Genomic DNA, 19,044 nt, shown 5'->3' with positions numbered 1-19,044 from the left:
GCAACATTCTAGAATGCAATGAGCCCACCTAAGTCTGGCGATGGCTCTGCGTTGGCTCTAGGGGTGAAGACAATCTTTTGTTTAATGTCCTTTCTTTTTACGGAAGTGATCATGGAAATTCTGTTTATTGGGTCTGGAAAGTCATGGAAAATCATGGAATGTGATATCTGAATTAGAGTGGGAACCCTGGTTATATGATTGATTGATTGATTGATTGATTGTACAGAGGACAAAATGATGATACAGAACAGATGCGATAATTATCGTCGTACATCTGGCAACACTAAAGAGTGCAGGGAAACAGGGCCTATTAGAAGCAACTGGCAACCAGAGGAGATGTGCAACAGTCTTGGATGAATAAAACATTTGAGAAAGGCAAGTGTCGTGTGGTGGACCGGATTAATTTTTGATGGATTTTTTTTAAAAGCCTGTCTTTTCAGTCATTTGTTCACACGTCCTTCAGTTCTGTGCACTTTCTTGTTAGTTTGCGTTTGTGACGAACTTGCCATGGACGACACTGTCGACTGACGACTGTTGTCAGTGACGGAACACGGAAGCAGAACCGAGCGAGAGAGTGAGCAAGCAATCACCGTGCTGATTAGCATCATGCAAACACCAAGAGCTCTGAAGTCACACTGTCACGCCTCTCCCATACATCCCCTGGCCTGTCTGCAGTGTGTCTGTCCACTGCTCTCTGCTTTCCCCGGGTGGGACTGCCATTGACAAGGACACTAGGCTGTATTCCAAATGCTTTCTTAAGAACTCCACCTGATTGTCTGTGTGTCTGTGTCTGTGTCTGTGTCTCTGTGTGTCTGTGTGTGTCTGTCTGTCTTTGTGTGTGTCTGTCTGTTTGTGTATGTCTGTCTGTCTTTGTGTATGTCTGTCTGTCTTTGTCTGTGTGTCTTTGTGTATGTATCTTTGTGTATGTGTGTGCGCATGTGCCTGTGTGTGTGGCACTGAGGTGTTTTGTCTGCTCTTTGCACTGTTATTATGTGTACGTAGTGAGATTATGTGAATTATTACCCTCCTCCTCTCTGTGGCACTGGCAGCCTTATGACTTGTTATGACTGCTGGTTGTGTGAGTGACGCAGGTGCTGTACGGTGTCCAGGGTAACCAGAGGTCAAAGGTCTTCTTTAGGACAGGAAGTGGAGATTAGAGGGGCTGTGTGCTGGAAAAGAAATCATCACGCTACATTTACCAATATCAACTTTTAGGACTATTAATTAATCTTAGTCCTGGGCAGAGCAGACACACATGAAGGAATTCACAGAATATACAAAAAAGATCAATCGTAATAACACTGGTAATAAACAATGATTAGACTTTATCATTGTTTGTGGTTACCATTCACTACGTTGACATGATGTTTTTAATTAAGAATTAAATAGTTCTGTCGAGTTTACTTTAAACTTTCCTTTAATTCCCATTTAAGAGGTGTTTACATGACGTTTTCAAAGCGGAATTAAGCTTTATTCAGAATTAAAGTCAGTTAATTCCGAATTAAATGTCTCATGTAAACGTAGCAACGGCTAATTGCTGAGTGCCAGTGATTAGTAGCCGACTCTACATTGTTGTTGTTTTCATTCTTTCCTGTCATCTCCGTGCTTGCACCTCTGCACACTAAGGCTGGGCGATATGGGAAAAAAAACTATATCACGATATGGATTCATTTATATCGCGATAACGATATATATCACGATATAGCACAATTACATACGTTTTCAGTTATTCGCTTTATTTGCTCTTTATTTTTTCATGTCGCAAAACAACCTTTCTTTGAAATGGATCTTTTTCTTCTTATTTTTACAGTTACATGAACTTATAGTGTGTATAGTGGCAACATGAAATGTAATTAAAGGATATTCAGTTGTACGTCACGATATAAACGATATAGGAGAAGTGTCACGATATACTCTTTTATGTAAGGGTTAACGTTCGGCGAGAAGGTCGCTACCGTGGAATAGCAGCACGACAGAGAGAATCTTTAGACCCCGACGCGGAGCGGAGGGGTCTTGTTCTCTCTGAAGTGCTGCTATTCCACAAAGCGACCGACTCGCCGAAAGTTAACCCGCTTATTATATGGATATACTTAAATGATTCACACATGCGGGGACATTTCTTTAGACCTATAATGTTAAGATTGCCGATGCCGTTGTGGAACACCGCTAGGCAACAGCTAGGTAGGCTAGCCAGGACAACAGGTGTTGTCTATCACAGCAGCTGATTAGAGTGACAAAAGACCGGACCCCCTGCGGAGTGATATGAAACATTCGCTTTAGCCACTGACTTGTATACAAGCCAGTGGCTTTAGCAGTGAACGTCTTGTTGCCATTGACAGCGGTAGCCAGGACAACGGGTGCTGTCTATCACAGCAGCTGATTAGAGTCTTGTTGAAAAGTCGCTTTAGCAGTGAAAAGTCTTGTTGCCATTGACAGCGGTCTGTTATAGACCAACCCGTCCGTTATCGAAAAATAACAGACGTCCGAACATTGGGGAGCCCCGTTGAAATGAATGGAGCATTCGACAGATGACGTCACAACCATATAATAAATCACGATAACGATATATATCGTCATATTGCCCAGCCCTACTGCACAGTTACTCCAGTTGTTCCTGTAAGAGTGAGCTCTCAAAGTTCCTTATTCATACTTAGCCAGCCGCATTACGGAACATAAATCAGGTCAGTTATTCAAGTCTTGTCTCAAAAGGAGAAAAAAACTGGCTTGCTGAAAAAAAAATAGGCCTCTTGACACCTGACTCTGTGTTCCTTCCCCCCTGACTATAAGGAACAGAAAAAGAAGAGAGGAGTGATGTGATGGAGGGGTGGGGGTGTCAGTAACTTTGGAGAAAAGTAGCGTAATCATTTATTATTAACACTGAAAGTGACATGAAGAAGACAAACCCACTCACTATCCATGGAAACATTGATTAGGAAGTCTTTCAAAGTTGTCATTTTGCTCTGTCAAAACGTGTTGTGTAATTATGGTTACACTTCTAGGCAAACTTCTTTGACAAATGGGAGGTGTTACTCATTCAATTGCAGGCTAAAATAGCTGGCCCTATGTGATTTAACTGTTGTCAATGTTTACCCACAATTGTATCTAAATACGTGTTCAGAAATGATGGCCTCTTACCTGTGACGGGTGTAAAACCCTTCTTATTCATATTGCACGCTTTGTTCTCTCTGCCAAGTGTTTGAATGCTTTTGAAAAGGAAACTGGGATTTGTTTGCAGTGTTTTGCGGAGGTGTTGTTGTGTCATTATTACCTTCATGTAAGGGTATTATAATCCATCTCTGCAGGTGACACACCTTTCTTGTCCTTTCTGATACGTACTGCTAAAAATAGGCGCTATGCAAACAAGGCTCTTGCCAGGTATGCTGTGAGTGGCACCTGTGTGTTGACATTCTTCACTCGGTTGGCCTTAACCTCAGGCTAAAGCTGAGATTGCGGATGACTGGCTGAGGAGGATGACTGTGTGCTGCCACCTAGGGCTTAATCGTAAATAATCGAAAATCGTGATAAATTAGTGAAATCGAAGTCGAAATTCTAATCGTGATTTATCGTGGCAATAGTGACCTACCTTTTGAGAGCATCCTTGAAGCCAGAACATACTGACAGGCTGGTGTTTCTGGCCAGAAATCTGTCCACCTAAGTTTCATGCTATTGCCTTTACATAATTATTACAATTCATTTTATTTTGCTCATCCCGTATATAATTAATTCTTGGTTATATTCATCTTTTTATAATTTTCAAAAAAATCTACAAAAACTCTAAATAATCGTGATTACAATTTTGAGCAAAATAATCGTGATTATGATTTTGACCAAAATAATCGTGATTATGATTTTTTTCCATAATTGTGCAGCCCTACTGCCACCTCAATTTTGCGTTATTTTCGCCTTCACCATAAACAAGTCTGCTTTTTGTTAATACTTCTTTCTATTATAAACACCTGCTGTTACACAAGTCATATTTTCAGTAGTGTTTATATTTTATGTTGTGAATGAATCACACAGAGTAGTGAATTTTCACAATTTCATTGTACATACCGTATGTAAGTTATAATTTAAGTTACTTAGTTTGCACAATGTGTAGTGCGTGACAGTAAAAAGCCTTATATTCTTTTGTGTTGCATTCTGTTCTAGGATGTGAAGCTTTCTGCCGAAGTGGAGCCGTTCATCCCTCAGAGGAAAGGTCTGGAGTCTGCCCTGGTCACTATGAGTCTGTCTGGAGAGGGAGGAGGAGGGGGGGGTGGAGGGGGCGGAGGAGGGGGCGGTGGAGTGGAGCCCACCCCCATCCCCAGCTACCTCATCACCTGCTACCCCTTCGTCCAGGAGAACCAGCCCAATAGGTACAGCACAGCACAGCACAGCACACCCAGGGCCGAACCCAATAGGTACAGCCCAATAGGTACAGCACAGCACAGCACAGCACAGCACACCTAGGGCCCAGCCCAATAGGTACAGCACAGCACAGCACAGCACAGCACAGCACAGCACACCCAGGGCCGATGGGTAATAGGTAATAGGTACAGCCCAAATAGGTACAGCACAGCACAGCACAGCACAGCACAGCACAGCACACCTAGGGCCGAGCCCAATAGGTACAGCACAGCACAGCACAGCACAGCACAGCACAGCACAGCACAGCACAGCACACCTAGGGCCCAGCCCAATAGGTACAGCACAGCACAGCACACCTAGGGCCCAGCCCAATAGGTACAGCCCAATAGGTACAGCCCAATAGGTACAGCACAGCACAGCACAGCACACCTAGGGCCGAGTCCAATAGGTCCAGCCCAATAGGTCCAGCCCAATAGGTACAGCCCAATAGGTACAGCACAGCACAGCACACCGCCTGCCCTGCCCAATAGGTACAACCCAATAGGTACAGCACAGCACAGCACAGCACAGCACACCTAGGGCCCAGCCCAATAGGTACAACCCAATAGGTACAGCACAGCACAGCACAGCACACCTAGGGCCGAGCCCAATAGGTACAGCCCAATAGGTACAGCCCAATAGGTACAGCACACCTAGGGCCCAGCCCAATAGGTACAGCACAGCACAGCACAGCACACCTAGGGCCCAGCCCAATAGGTACAGCACAGCACAGCACAGCACACCTAGGGCCCAGCCCAATAGGTACAGCACAGCACAGCACAGCACACCTAGGGCCGAGCCCAAATAGGTACAGCACAGCACAGCACAGCACAGCACAGCACAGCACAGCACACCTAGGGCCGAGCCCAATAGGTACAGCCCAAATAGGTACAGCCCAGCACAGCACACCGCCTGCCCTGCCCTGCCCACCTAGGGCCCAGCCCAATAGGTACAGCACAGCACAGCACACCTAGGGCCCAGCCCAATAGGTACAGCACAGCACAGCACAGCACAGCACACCTAGGGCCCAGCCCAATAGGTACAGCACAGCACAGCACAGCACACCTAGGGCCCAGCCCAATAGGTACAGCACAGCACAGCACACCTAGGGCCCAGCCCAATAGGTACAGTCCAATAGGTACATCCCAGCACACCGCCTGCCCTGCCCACCCAGGGCCCAGCCCAATTCATTATACTGCCTGCCCTGCCCTGCCCACCTAGGGCCCAGCTCAATTCATTATACTGCCCTGCCCTGCCCACCTAGGGCCCAGCTCAATTCATTATACTGCCTGTTTTTTACCCCTTCGTCCAGGAGAACCAGCCCAATAGGTACTATGGGTGTAAATCACAGCCTCCATGACGATACGATTCGGTATCGATTTCTTAATGTAGTGATCATTTTCGATACTTAAGAATCTTCTTAAGAATCTAAGAAGCTTCCTTTATGTTATGGAGCTAGGGCATTAAGCAGGGGCCAGCAGTTATCGATTATTTTCGATACGTAAGAATGCCCCACGATACGATACAATTTCATTTGATGGTCGGTCATAGGATTGATACATTGATGCATATCGATTATTACTTACACCTCCTATAGGTACAGCACAGGGCCTGCCCTGATCACCTAGGGCCAGCTCAATTGATTATATTGCCTGTTTTTTTTGTTTTTTTCTTCTCAATATTCTCCTTTTCTTCAATCATTTTTTTATTTTATTACATATTTTTGGGCTCTTTTGCTTTTATTGTGAATATAGAGTGAAGATCATGCCAGGAAAAGAGTGTGAGAGACATGAAGCAGGGTTGGAAAAGTGTTTAGGCCGGACTCGAACCAGGGTCCATGGAACCATGGTATGGAGCGTGAGCATGATGCACCGCGTCCGCTTCATGCCCACTTTACTACGGTTTTCTGGTTGCATGAATTGCTTGACTGTGAGGTAGCGCCACATTCTGCAACATGCTTTTGGGACCGTTGCTTGTCTTTGGTATGCGTCCAGAAGGTGTTCAACCACTCATCCAATGAACGATGATCGCCTCTGCCAGATCTGCATAACGAATCCCCCTCTTAGCTGCCATAGGTTTGCGACTTCACACGGCAGTGTTCACTGCGCGCGTGTACTTCTATCGTGTGCATGTCCTGTTTCAAGGTCAGGCACTGAGATTGTTTAATCTCAACTGACTTGCTGATAATATATACGTGCTGTTATTACCGTCATGCAGTGTACTAAATTAACACCAGCCAACCGGCCAAATGCTGGTGAAATTTCAGTTTGGCTGGAAGAAGAGACCAACTTACTAGCCACTTGAGCCATTAGTGAGTGTGTGTTTGGCTAGTAAGATTATCATCTACTAGCCATTTTGGCTGATGATTTTAAAAGTTCATTTTGAACCCTGCTGACAAGGGTTGATTCCAAATGGCCCGTTCACAGTTTATAAAGGTGTGAATTTTGTGAAAGGTATGAAGGTGATTGTCCCTGTCCCCCAGCTTCATGTCCCTGTAAAAGGGAAAATGTAGGGCAGAGATTGCCTGCATGTACACTATGCAGGGGGGATCATGGAAAGTAGACCGGCGTCAGAAAAAAAAAAGGCTGCATCCGCAATCCTATCTCCTCTGGGGAACGGACAGTTGTTATGCGGTTTGAATGACATCACACCAACTAACTCAAACTTTGTCTTGAGCTCTTGTTTACGCTATGAAGTACAAAGTAAACACATTTTCTTTTCATTGGCAAAGCTGAGAAGACCCACTGTGTGTTTTTGCTAACGCTTGTCAGCTTTGACAATAGAATAATCGCCATGAGATAAGATCGCAATAGTTTACTTGGAAATATGCCACTGTCAGCTTCGGATCATAGTTTATTATGGTAAGCCTCTTGCACCCCCCCCCTTACTCTTCCCAGTCCATGGAGAGAGGAGCTGCGGACTGGCTGGAGGTTGTTGGGGCTGATGGTGGTGGTGGTGGTGGTGATGATGATGGTGGTGTGATATGCAGTATCCTGAGCGCATCCGCCCACCCTCCCCTTTCCTTCCTCTCCAGTTTGAATACCAGGAAATGCCCACTTTAGAACACTGGCTGTGAAAATATCTGGCAGATGCGTATCTGCGCGCAGCAGGCACGTTATCAGGCGCAAGAGAGCCACCACTGTGCAAAGTCATTCGCCATGACGCCATTTTGAATGATAATCTGATGAGTTGAAATGATCTACTTGCAGAGGACGGGACGGACGGATGGACGACGCCCTATTTATTTATTTTTCCTTTCATGTGAAGTTATGAACTATGTAGGAAATAGTAGAGGGTGGTGTGATGTGTAATGGGAGAAGTGCAGGTCACAAGCAATTGACCTGTTTGTTTAAACCTCACTGCCGTTCAGGTTGTGAATCAGGGCTGTGAATCATGTCCTAGCCTGATTATCATCGACTTCCAAATTGGTCTTACCAAGACCATAACAATTAACGTTTCTCAAATGGCATGGTTGACTCGCCTCCCTAGCTTTGCTACTGGTTGACTGGTGCTTGACAAAGTGGGTGGAGTTCCCGTTTTTTCGGGACATCAGAAACTATATTTACATTGCTCTTGGCCTGACTAGAAGCAACACCAAAGGTGGGATAAAGAGTGACCCTAATTTCAACCCCAGATAGCAAGAAAGCTCTTTCAAGACAGTATGTGTCATCTATAGGCCTGAAAGCAAAACTTAATAGTCAGAAGCCACAGAAGAGGCAGTTGGTTACAACTTGGTTTGTTTAACTACCGTTACGTGGACTTATTATTACTTAGTAAACTTTCATGAAAAGATCAAATTTGGCTATAGGCAACCCAGTTTCAATGAGCAGCATAGTTGCAGTACCTTTTTTGACCATTTCCTGCACAGTGTCCCTTAAAGACAAGTAATTGTGCTAAACAATCTTCCGCTCCTTCAGCAGTGAGTGGAAGGCCATAGAGAAACACACAGTGCAGTGTTGGATAGCAAGTGTGCTCTGTGCTCACAGTGGCTCAAGTGGAGGGGAATGTATTGCGCTTAGTATAGCCTACCTTTTGGCTGTATAGACCAGTGTTTCTCAACAGTGGTGCCGGGGCACCTTGGGGTGCCGCAGGCCCCCCTCAGGGGTGCCGCGGAAACATGGCTGATAAATAAATTATGTAATATAATACATATTTGTCTAAATTGATAAGTTAATGTTAAGTCAGTGGAATCTTTCATCTGCCATTTACGCACAATAAAGAAAATATAGGTCGCCCCAGTCAGCTGCAACTTCGAACGTAGGGCGTGTGACGTCTCCAAATGTGTTACTTTTCTAAGCTTGTGTGGTATCGGCTGCAATGCCATGTTACGGCTTGTTGGATTGGGGTGCCTTGAAATTTTTCATGAATTGAAAGGGTGCCTCGCCTAAAAAAAAGGTTGAGAATCACTGGTATAGAAAAATGACAAAAATATTGTTTCAACTTGATATTATGAAATTTGACATTGTACAGTTTGGCAGCTATTTTCATATCACTATGTAAATTCGATATTGCACAGCCCTACAACAATGTATAAGCTTGTTATAAAGTTATAAACAAGCGAACATGGTCCTCTACCTCTGCCCCCCACGCCCCTTCTGGCTACGAACATGGTCCTCTACCTCTGCCCCCCACCCCCCTTCTGTCTAGTCAGCAGACAGATGCAGATACACAGTACAGCGGACATTTGTACATCAGTGTATCAGTGTATACATTTCACATGTGTTTATAAGCAAATATGACCCTCTCTCTCTCTCTCTCCCTTGGGTGCGATCAGCAGGCAGATGCAATTGTACAGCGGCGGTGACATGGAAATCAATACCTGTTTATTATGATGCCGCCACTGTGGCATGTTCGTCAATATGTTTATTTGATATCTGTAAATACTCATAACTTCAACCCACCCCTGAGACCATCAGACAGCTACGTACAGCAACTACATGTAGATCAATATGTTCTTTGTAATGTCTTTATGCCTTTCAGTTTCTATAACCTGTTTTCCCCATCCTTTCTTGTGTGTGTGTGTGTCTCTGCGTGTGCGTGTGCGCGTGTGCGTGTATGACCAGCAGACAGCTGCCAACGATGTACAGTGGGGATATGCGCTGGCAGCAGCCCAACCCGAGCCCGGCGGGGGGCTACCTGGCGTACGGCCCCATCCTGTCCTCGCCACAGCCCCCCGTCTCCAACGACTACGCCTACTACCAGATCATGCCGGCGCCCTGCCCCCCCATGATGGGCTTCTACCAGCCGTTCCACGCCGCCGCCGCCGCCGCTGCTGCCGCCGCCGCGCCCTACGGGACGCCCGTGCAGACGGGAGTGGTGAGCCCTGTGTCCACAGAGTGCGGGGGGGAGCGCATCCAGCCCCCCAGCCAGGCCTTTGGGGTGGCCAACCAGAGGGGCAGGGGCATGAACCGCACTGCTGCTCTGCCCAAGGTGAGACCCCGTCAACACCCGATCAAGTCAAGTCGGCGGTGGTAGCTCAAGTCAAGTCAAATCAAATCAAAAAAGTTTTAGAAATACCAAGGCACTCATCTTCTTTGTAATTAAAATGCCTTTATTTTGTTGGGCATAGTATGATTAAAATACTTTGACGCGTTTCGGCATGAAGCCTTCGTCAGGAAGTGGTCAAATCAAGTCAAGTCAAGTCAAGTCGACTTTATTGTCAATGTCTTTACATGCGCTGGTCATACAAAGAATTGAAAGACATAGACTTAGACTTGAGGTATGGGCATAGACAATTAGACACAGACAGTACACATACATTACACCTAGAGTACATGAGGAGTGAGACCCCGACAAGAAGGCAGGAGTAAGACAATGGGACACCCATCTAAAATACGCAGATAGATTACTGATATTGTACAATAATATCTGTGTGATGTTAAAATTATTATGATCTTCAAATCCTGTTCTAAATAATAATAATAATAATAGTATGTATAGTGTCTAAGCCAGGATTGGTCTTTTGTGTGTCCACAGCCGATGCTTCAGCCAATGAGGGCGAAGCGTACACCTCCTCGCAGGGACGTGGCGGTCCAGAAGGAGGTGGGGGCGTCGGGACCGGACTGCCGGCCCAAAACCGTGCTGCTGGTGGACGCAGCGCAGCAGACAGGTAGGCACCCAGCAACTGGCCAGGACCTGGCCAGGACAATGAAAGGGGTATGCCACTATTTTGGGGCTTAATACAGTTAAAATCGTTGGCTGGGGTTTATAAAGGTGGTAAAGTGTCTTATTTTTCATGTAAGCCGTTGTCTTGCTTTACGAGAAGTTTAAAGAGGGAGCATGTCGCTAAGCTATTGAAAGTCAATGGATCCGTGTAGCTTGCTACAATGCTACACGGATCCATTGACTTTCACTAGCTTAGCGACATATTCCCTCTTTTAACTTGTCTTACAGCAAGACAACGCTTAAAATGAAAAATAAGACAATTACCACCTTTATAAAGCCCAGCCAACGATTTTAACTGTATTAAGCCCCAAAATAGTGGCATACCACTTTAACCTTATTATGATACTACACCAATGCATTTCCAAAGTCTGGCCAGTGTGTTTGAAGCAAGCTACATGAGTTTGACAAGCAACCTTAAAATCATACAGTATTTTCAAAATCTGTCCATTGCACTTGAAGCAACTCTTAATGGTATTTTTTTCCAACCTTAACCCATTGATTCCTAAAACACTTGCAAAAAAGGCTGCTGAATGCCTAAGCCCTTTATCAACCTATAAAAAACGAAATATAAACATGCTATACGTTGCATTTAAATGCAAGGACCACCATCTTGCCTTAGAATGTGTCCATTCAGCTCTAACATACCAAGATTTTAAAGAAAATTGTCTTAAAATTGAAAGAAAAGTGTCTGCACACTTAAAACCCCTTTGTGTTCTTTTTAATAATAGGCCAGGCTTTCGGTCTACTGACTCTCCTCAGGGCTCAGTTGAGTACTTGAGTCAGTTGAGTATGCAACGCAACATCCAGCATCAATGGGTTAAAACGGCACATTACCACAATCCACTCTGTGTCTCATTGACTCATAAGAGGGTGGAAGGCTTTTGTAAATAGTTTGTAAATTAGTGATGAATCAAAGTAGTTGAATCAAAGAGAAAAACTAGTGCATACTAGGTTTGAAGCCTATAAAGAGTAACAATTGTTGTGTTTTTGTGTCCTCAAATGGACTGAACAACTTAGCTCTCTAAAGCTTACTTTCATTAGCTGTGTTGTTACTGCCATCTTAACTCTTGACAACAATGTGCGTAGTAGAATTTGGTTTGCATTGGCAACTGGGATATTAAAACATCGTAGGGAAATGCGCACTTGCTGTGAATGTGGCGAATGAGGTCAGACTGGATGTACGCAAGTGTTATTGGTGATTCTTACGTGCATTAATGGCCAAATGATGCGCATGTTCGTTTTTTCCATGATGAGGCACCTTACCGATCTTAAAAATAGATCTGTCAACAAGCACGTCAGATAATGAGCAAGGATGGGACGCAGGCAGCACTATTGTGAGAAGAGATACGTACGTACGCACCCGATGATTCATTCATCTTGTATAACCTGTGTCAGCCTGTAGTCTCCCGTCATGGTCACATGCTCCACACAAACATGCCCCTGGGTGTACTTCTTCTCAGCAGTGCTTGGTTTCAGGCTCCGGTGCGGTACGGTTGCGTCACTGGCTGCAAGGAAGTACACGGCAGGTCTGGGAGATTTTGAAGCTGCAGCTGTTGACAGCTTCTTTCGGAAAGTCGCGGAGAGCAGCAATGGCAGGAATGCCGATCTTCCGGATGGTCGGGACTCGGGAGTGAAGTGAAGTGTGGCGGGAAACTGATGTGGCTGATCTTGCCCAGCAATGTTTTTACCCATTTGGGGGCCCTGGGCGAAATTTACAGGGTTTTCACACTTTTTCCCTTTCATCCATTTAAGGGAACTCAGACCTGTGACTCAGCATTTTCTGTGCATATGTGAACGCTCCAAAGTGTACCCAGACCCCTTGGAAGTGAACCCTACTAAGACCTTTATTGATGTGATTTCAGTATTGTTCGCTTATGAGTTCTGACAAGTTATACTTGTGACTAGGTGTAATCACTTAAGGAGAGCTCTAGAGGACCGCGTGTGTGAGCAAAAAGAGGACTGATGTACCATAAAAGCCTAACAGGACCAGAAAGATCAGACGGCTCTTTTTGAAATACACTCACAACATGAACAAAAACAGAACTGAGTTCCTTTGCTGTCGGTTCGCTTTTTGGTCCATTTAAAGAGGACTGAGTTCGGGGGGCTTTTGTATTTGTTGAGCTGGTAGTTTAGCATGATTGGGCTGACTGTCGGGGGGCCTTTACAGAGTTCAGGTTTGGTAGGGCCCTAGACAGTTTCCTAGCCTGGCTATTGGTTAAATTGGCTCTGGAGTGCGTTTCTCGACAGTGTAGTTTTTAGCCAGTTAGCAACTTCCGTAGTTGCCAATGGGAAACTGCATTGCAAACAACAAAGTAGCTAATGTAATTAGCAACTATGGTTTGGAGAAATGCACCCCCATATCTTCTTCTCTCTTTTTTTTTTCTCCTTGCCTGCAGATTTTCCCGGTGAAGCCGGCGGGGGGCGGAACGTGCCGGAGTGCGCGAGTCCGCAGTCGTGGAAGAGCAACAAGGCGCGGCGCCGGAGGCTCTCGCACCCGGCCGAGTCGTCCAGCGAGCAGGGCGCCAGCGAGGCCGATATCGACAGCGACAGTGGCTACTGCAGCCCCAAACACAACCAGGCGGGCGCCCACGCCCACGCGGGCACGTCAGCCAGCACCGCCCCTGCACCCCTGCTGCCCACCTCCGCGCACCCCGGGGTCGGGGAACCCCCTATGGTGGCACCGTCGGTAATTACCAACCCCCCCACCGCTCCAACTAATTACATCCCTCCAATGCTTCGTCTCCCTGCCACCTTCCTGTTAAAGAAAAGCACTGCAGGCTCTCCATTTTCATTCACCGTTTAAGAGCTGGAGATTACCTGGATTTTTAAATACGTCACTAATCCTTCGTACAGTGGCAAAAAACAAAAACTTGCCATGTTAAAGGGTTAACTTTTATGTGGGTCACGCAAGCGCAAGGATAATGTGCCTCTCTCCATTCGGCTCCACTTTGCTTCGAGAGTTAGGAGTTTTCACTGCATGAGTCACCAGCAACTTGAGGTGCCATGTCTTGAGGTGCCACAGTACAGTACAGTACAGCACACATGCACACACTCACACTCACACTCACACACACACTCTCACACACACTCTCTCACACACACACACACACACACACACACACACTCACACTCACACTCACACTCACACTCACATTCACACAGATACACTTGGCACACACGCACATACAGTACAACACAGTACACATGCACAGATCTGGGCATGTGATGCAAAATCCCACATCAGGCATGTGTAGAGTATTGAGTGAGCTCACAGACCTATGTGAAATGAACACGGCCTCTTGGGGAACAAAGTCTTTGGCAATTTTAATTTTGTGATGGGCATCACAGAATTTCGGCAAAATCCATGAATATATCTGTTCAATCATATTTCAGTATAGTAAGTAAGTGCTGAACTTGCCATACCATAACCTTTGCTTCTAAAATTTCAATTAAGGGGGATTAAAGCTAGATTTATGCTCCGGACGCATAGCCTCTGCGTCCGTCCGTTTTCTGTCTGTGCGAGTCCACGCCCCCCTCTCAGAGGCTCTGCGCCTGTCTCCGAGCGCCTCGAAAAAATTCTAACTATCCGTCAAACGGACGCGAAGTACGCAGACAAAAAGGCGCTATGATTGGTCGTCTCGCTACTTCCTTGTTCTGTTCTTGTGGCAGCGCAATGCCAGTAGTTTGCGAGAGCAGAGCTGTATTCTGTTAAAAACTATATTAATGCCTTGTGTGTAAATGTGTGTAAATACACGAAGCTACAAGCTAAATAACAAACAATGCATCAGTTGAACACTCGTGGCACAATGCCTGCGGTTTTACTACCGTTCCTCCACCGAATGTAAACACACATCGGCAGAATCAACTGTCTTTATATGCTTGCATTTTCTGCTTGTGAAAACAGACTGGGTATGTCAAATAATGATACCAGTGCATTGCCTTTGCAATTTGTGTGAAAATACCTAGCTAACCGGGATAGAAAGCAACATTGCATAATAATGGTCGCAGTGCTTACAATGTAGTGAAAGTAATCGTGCAATTTCAAATGTGAAACCTCGGACCTCGCAGAACTCGCAGATGCGTGAATACAATGTTGGTTCGTGGCCACTCCCACGCAAGTTTTGAGGAGCGCAGTTGCAGAAGTCTAATCTGACCTTCAGAAGTACAGTTTTAAACACCAGCTACATGGAATTCCTCATCACAGAATTTTGGCAAAATCCATCAAACTGCCACAGATTTTGTGTCCCTACCGGGTGGGCATGTTCACTTTACGGAATTGTGTGAGTTCATGTTTTGTGCATACAGTACAGTATGTCATGTGGCAGAAGTCACTTCAAGGATAAAAATTTTATGAAATCCAGCTGGTGTTTAAACTGCGCTGCTTAATCAACCCTTTGAAATTCAGTAGGCGGGAGGGTGTATTTGTATGCCAAGATTAGCACTTGCTGTAGGGTCATTCCACGCCAAATCAACAAGAGCCCGAACACTTAGGTCTCAAAAAATTCTGAAAATATTACTGAGTGTACCCATGGTACTTAAGAGAAACACTGTTACTTTATTTGAATGTAAGATGTATACTCTCCATGGTACAGCCAATTTCACTGGGGGAGGGGGGTGCCCATTTTGTTCACACTCTTTTTTTTGTTAAAGTTCACAAGCCCGTAGCTCAATAACTAAACCATGTAGGAAGCTCAAATTTGGCCTGCTGGTACATAGATAGAAATAGTTTTTTGCAAAACTGTCAGTTTTGGTCTGTATGATTCTGCATCGTCATAGCATTCCCTCAAAGATGATACAAATTGTACTGGAGTTTTTGGCTGTGCTCTGTTTAGGCCTTCAGAAGACATATTTGTGCCCAACATAGCCTCATGATTTTTTCCCCTTGTAGATACAAGTAGAAACACTGCCATAAAAATATATAAATAGAAAGGAAACCCCATCAGTGTTTGACCAGAAGACCTCACAAGTCTGACAAATCATTTTGGGTGTCATTTTCAGAGCACCAGAACACCTTGTGGGATTGTCCACAGATTTTTATTTTATTTTTTTCTTCATTCTCCATGAAGTCTTCTTTTTAAAAATGCCAATGAGACTTGTCTTATGTGATGTTTTCGTGTTTAATTTCCACCCTGAACATGGGCAAAATGCAAAAAGAGAGCAACATGATTTCGATAACATTTAATGTAAAGACTAAATAATCAAATGCAAATTTTGTCCAGACATGATCACCCGAGAGTCCCTGTGCAGGGGTGCAGGTATCCCTTTCAATTTCAATGATTTCAGGAGCGTTCAATGTGGGAGCCGGTTCGCACACCAAAAGAGACAGTAGGTCAGGCACAAAGAGTCGTGTTGTTACTTTTTTTGACCAGCAGATGGCAGCGGAAGAAACGCATAGAAAACATATTGCTTTCAATGTGCATGTTGCCCATGTTCAGGTTGGAGATTAAAAAGGAAAACGTCACATAAGACAAGTCTCATTGGCATTTTTAAAAAGAAGAATTCATGGAGAATGAAGAAAAAAATAAAATAAAAATCTGTGGACAATCCCACAAGGGGTTCTGGAGCTCTGAAAATGACGCCCAAAATGATTTGTCAGACTTGTGAGGTCTTCTGGTCAAACACTGATGGGGTTTCCTTTCTATTTATAGCTTTTTATGAGAGTGTTCCTACTTGTCTCTACAAGGGGGGGAAATCATGAGGCTATGTTGGGAACAAATATGTCTTCTGAAGGCCTAAACAGAGCACAGCCAAAAACTCCAGTACAATTTGTATCATATTTGAGGGAATGCTATGACGATGCAGGATCATACAGACCAAAACTGACAATTTTGCAACAAACTATTCCTATCTATGTACCAGCATGCAAAATCTGAGCTTCCTACATGGTTTAGTTATTGAGCTACGGGCTTGTGAACTTTGACAAAAAAAAGTGTGTGAACAAAATGGGCACCCCCCTCCCCCAGTGAAATTGGCTGTACCATGGAGAGTATACATCTTACATTCAAATAAAGTAACAGTGTTTCTCTTAAGTACCATGGGTACACTCAGTAATATTTTCAGAATTTTTTGAGACCTAAGTGTTCGGGCTCTTGTTGATTTGGCGTGGAATGACCCTGTACTGACATAATAGAACAATGCAAATGAACTCTGTTAAATATTAGTTCTGGAGCCCTCTGTACAGAATATGTTTGTGCTGGTCATCATCACATCAGTATAATATTGTCTTTTCCTTCTCCATCCACAGGCGGTTGAAACGGGCGTGATGACGGGTAAGACCTGTAACTTAATGGCAATATTCACGCTTCATAATTTTCATGATCTCATGCTGTGCCGTACAGGTCTTCTTCAATGTGTCCTGATTGTGTGTGTGTGTCTGTGTGCATGTGTACGTCTGTGTGCATGTGTGTGTTTGTATCCACGTGTGTGTGTGTGTGTGTGTGTGTGTGTGTGCGCGCACGTGCGTGCGTGTGTGTGTGTGTGTGTGTGTGTGTGTGTGTGTGTGTGTGTGTGTGTGTGTGTGTGGCAGCGGTGAGCTGGGTGAACGTGGCGTCCCAGGCAGGCCAGAGAGGGGCCTGGGGGGACAGGAGCGCCCCCTTCCACAGAGCCACCAAGCCACCAGAACAGAGGAGCTTTGCACAGGTCAGGCTCTGCTGCATTTTAACCCTTGATATTTGAGCTGTTTTATTACAAATGTGGGTATGTCAGAGCTGAATGAACACATTCTAGTGCAAAATTACTTATTTCTTATTTCATGTTTTTATGTGCTTCGGAGGCTGAGATATTTAGGTTTTAATCGGGAAAGGGTAGCCTCGCGAGCCATCCTACGTACTTCCGCCAAAGGATTGACTTCACTACTGTAGTCTGGCCGTGCTTCTCTGTGGAGTGCCTGGAGCAGTAGAATTTTGATCGCAACGCCCCCCAACCCCCCCCCGAAAACAGCCAATAAGCAAATACGCCCCCCACGTGGGGACGAAAGGGGGAGGACGCTCGTGACAATGACGTACACATCTGCGCCAGAGCCATTGGTCTGCGCTATGTTGTTATTGAGTAACTGCCAGCGATTGGGTGAGAGGTTCATTAATTTCAAACAATAACTGAGTGCAAACTTCCTGCTTCCTACAAATCTACAAGAGCAAACAAATGCCAGACCATAAATACGAAATGAAATGGTAGTATTATGGGATGGTCAGGACCAGGCTAGGAGAGGGCACCTTTTCCCAAAAAGTTTTCCCTAAAAAGGGTTAATGATCCATCACACCTTGCATACATCTTACCTGCATGCACTGTGGCCATGCTGCTGTGATGAACTCCCTTTGCCTGCCAACAATGATGTTTGTTGTGGCATAATGAGCAGAATGAAGTCTTTGAGATGAAGAGCTCGAGAGGTCATGTACCGTTAATGTTGGCCAATAGCTTGGGGTCAGATGAGCGTCCTTTCATTAGCTCTAAATATTGTAAATTTGCATACATGTGTTACATGCACATACATGTGTATGTGTTCGTATGTGTGTTTTCACGTCAGATTGTTTTCTCTTGATGTCTCTGAATGGGTGTGTGCGTGTGTGTGTGCCCGTGTGTGCGCGTGTGTGTGTGCCCGTGTGCGTGTGTGTGTGTGTGTGTGTGTGTGTGTGTGTGTGTGTGTATGTGTGTGTGTGCGTGTGTGTGTGTGTGTGTATGTGCGTGCGTGCGTTTGCATGTATGTGTGTGTGTGTGCATGTGTGCGTGTGCTCTCTGCGTGGGCCTGCAGGTGGGCTTCCAGGTGCGTGGCCCTGTGCTGGGTGTGGGCCCTGACAGGAGCATGTGCGGACCAAAGAGGCTCCAGCAGGGCACAGTGCAGCCTGCACCACAACTCCCCGGCTCCGAACTCACCCCCGAACCCCTCTACTTTGAGGTGAGCGTATATGTCAAACAAGGTAACCCTAGATATTGTTTTAAAACGTGAAAATTCAACATACCGGTATTGCAGTTGCAGTAGCATCAGTTTTGTCTTGAATCTTCCACGAAATTGGGGAGTACGACACTGCTGAAAAAGCTCAAATCTTTTTAAATATTTTCACCAGGATGAAGATGAGTTTCCTGAACTGGCCAGTGGTGGCGCTCCTGCGCGAAATAAGGCAGAGCCAGCCCAACCCAAGATGCCCAAAGGCTTGGTAAGGGCAGCTAATGCTCTGTTACCTCACTCCATAAGTAGCACCAACACCAGTGGTAGACACACCACCTTTAGATACTCCTACCATGTTTTTTTTTTTTTTTTTTTAAGATAAAAGAGTCTATCTGGGGAGTATCTGGGGTAAAAGAGTCATAATCTGGCATAAAAGAGAGTATATCTGCAAGGCAAAAGAGTCAGCATCTGGGGTAAAATAGTCGATATCTGGGGTAAAAGAGACAGTATCTGCAAGATAAAAGAGTCACTATCTGGGTTAAATGAGTCAATAATGTTCTGTTGCCTACTTAAGCAGCACCTAAACCAGCGGTTTAGATACTCCTACCATG

The 19,044-nt window shown here is 45.2% G+C and overlaps 1 protein-coding gene across 2 annotated transcripts in view; it reads left to right on the top strand.

The window, feature by feature from the left end:
- secisbp2l (SECIS binding protein 2-like) overlaps window positions 1-19,044 on the top strand; it is a 49,482-nt gene that overhangs the window by 7,588 nt on the left and 22,850 nt on the right. For both annotated transcript variants that reach the window (XM_063188339.1, XM_063188338.1), the window contains exons 2-9: window positions 4,150-4,355; window positions 9,453-9,816; window positions 10,363-10,495; window positions 12,948-13,237; window positions 16,796-16,820; window positions 17,078-17,190; window positions 18,299-18,442; window positions 18,612-18,701. In XM_063188339.1, coding sequence (XP_063044409.1) covers window positions 4,150-4,355; window positions 9,453-9,816; window positions 10,363-10,495; window positions 12,948-13,237; window positions 16,796-16,820; window positions 17,078-17,190; window positions 18,299-18,442; window positions 18,612-18,701 — 1,365 coding nt within the window. The remainder of the gene's footprint in view (window positions 1-4,149; window positions 4,356-9,452; window positions 9,817-10,362; window positions 10,496-12,947; window positions 13,238-16,795; window positions 16,821-17,077; window positions 17,191-18,298; window positions 18,443-18,611; window positions 18,702-19,044) is intronic.

This window comes from Engraulis encrasicolus, chromosome 22 (assembly GCF_034702125.1).
Source record: "Engraulis encrasicolus isolate BLACKSEA-1 chromosome 22, IST_EnEncr_1.0, whole genome shotgun sequence".
NCBI lineage: Eukaryota > Metazoa > Chordata > Actinopteri > Clupeiformes > Engraulidae > Engraulis > Engraulis encrasicolus.
This window is presented reverse-complemented; position numbering and strand designations above follow the sequence as displayed.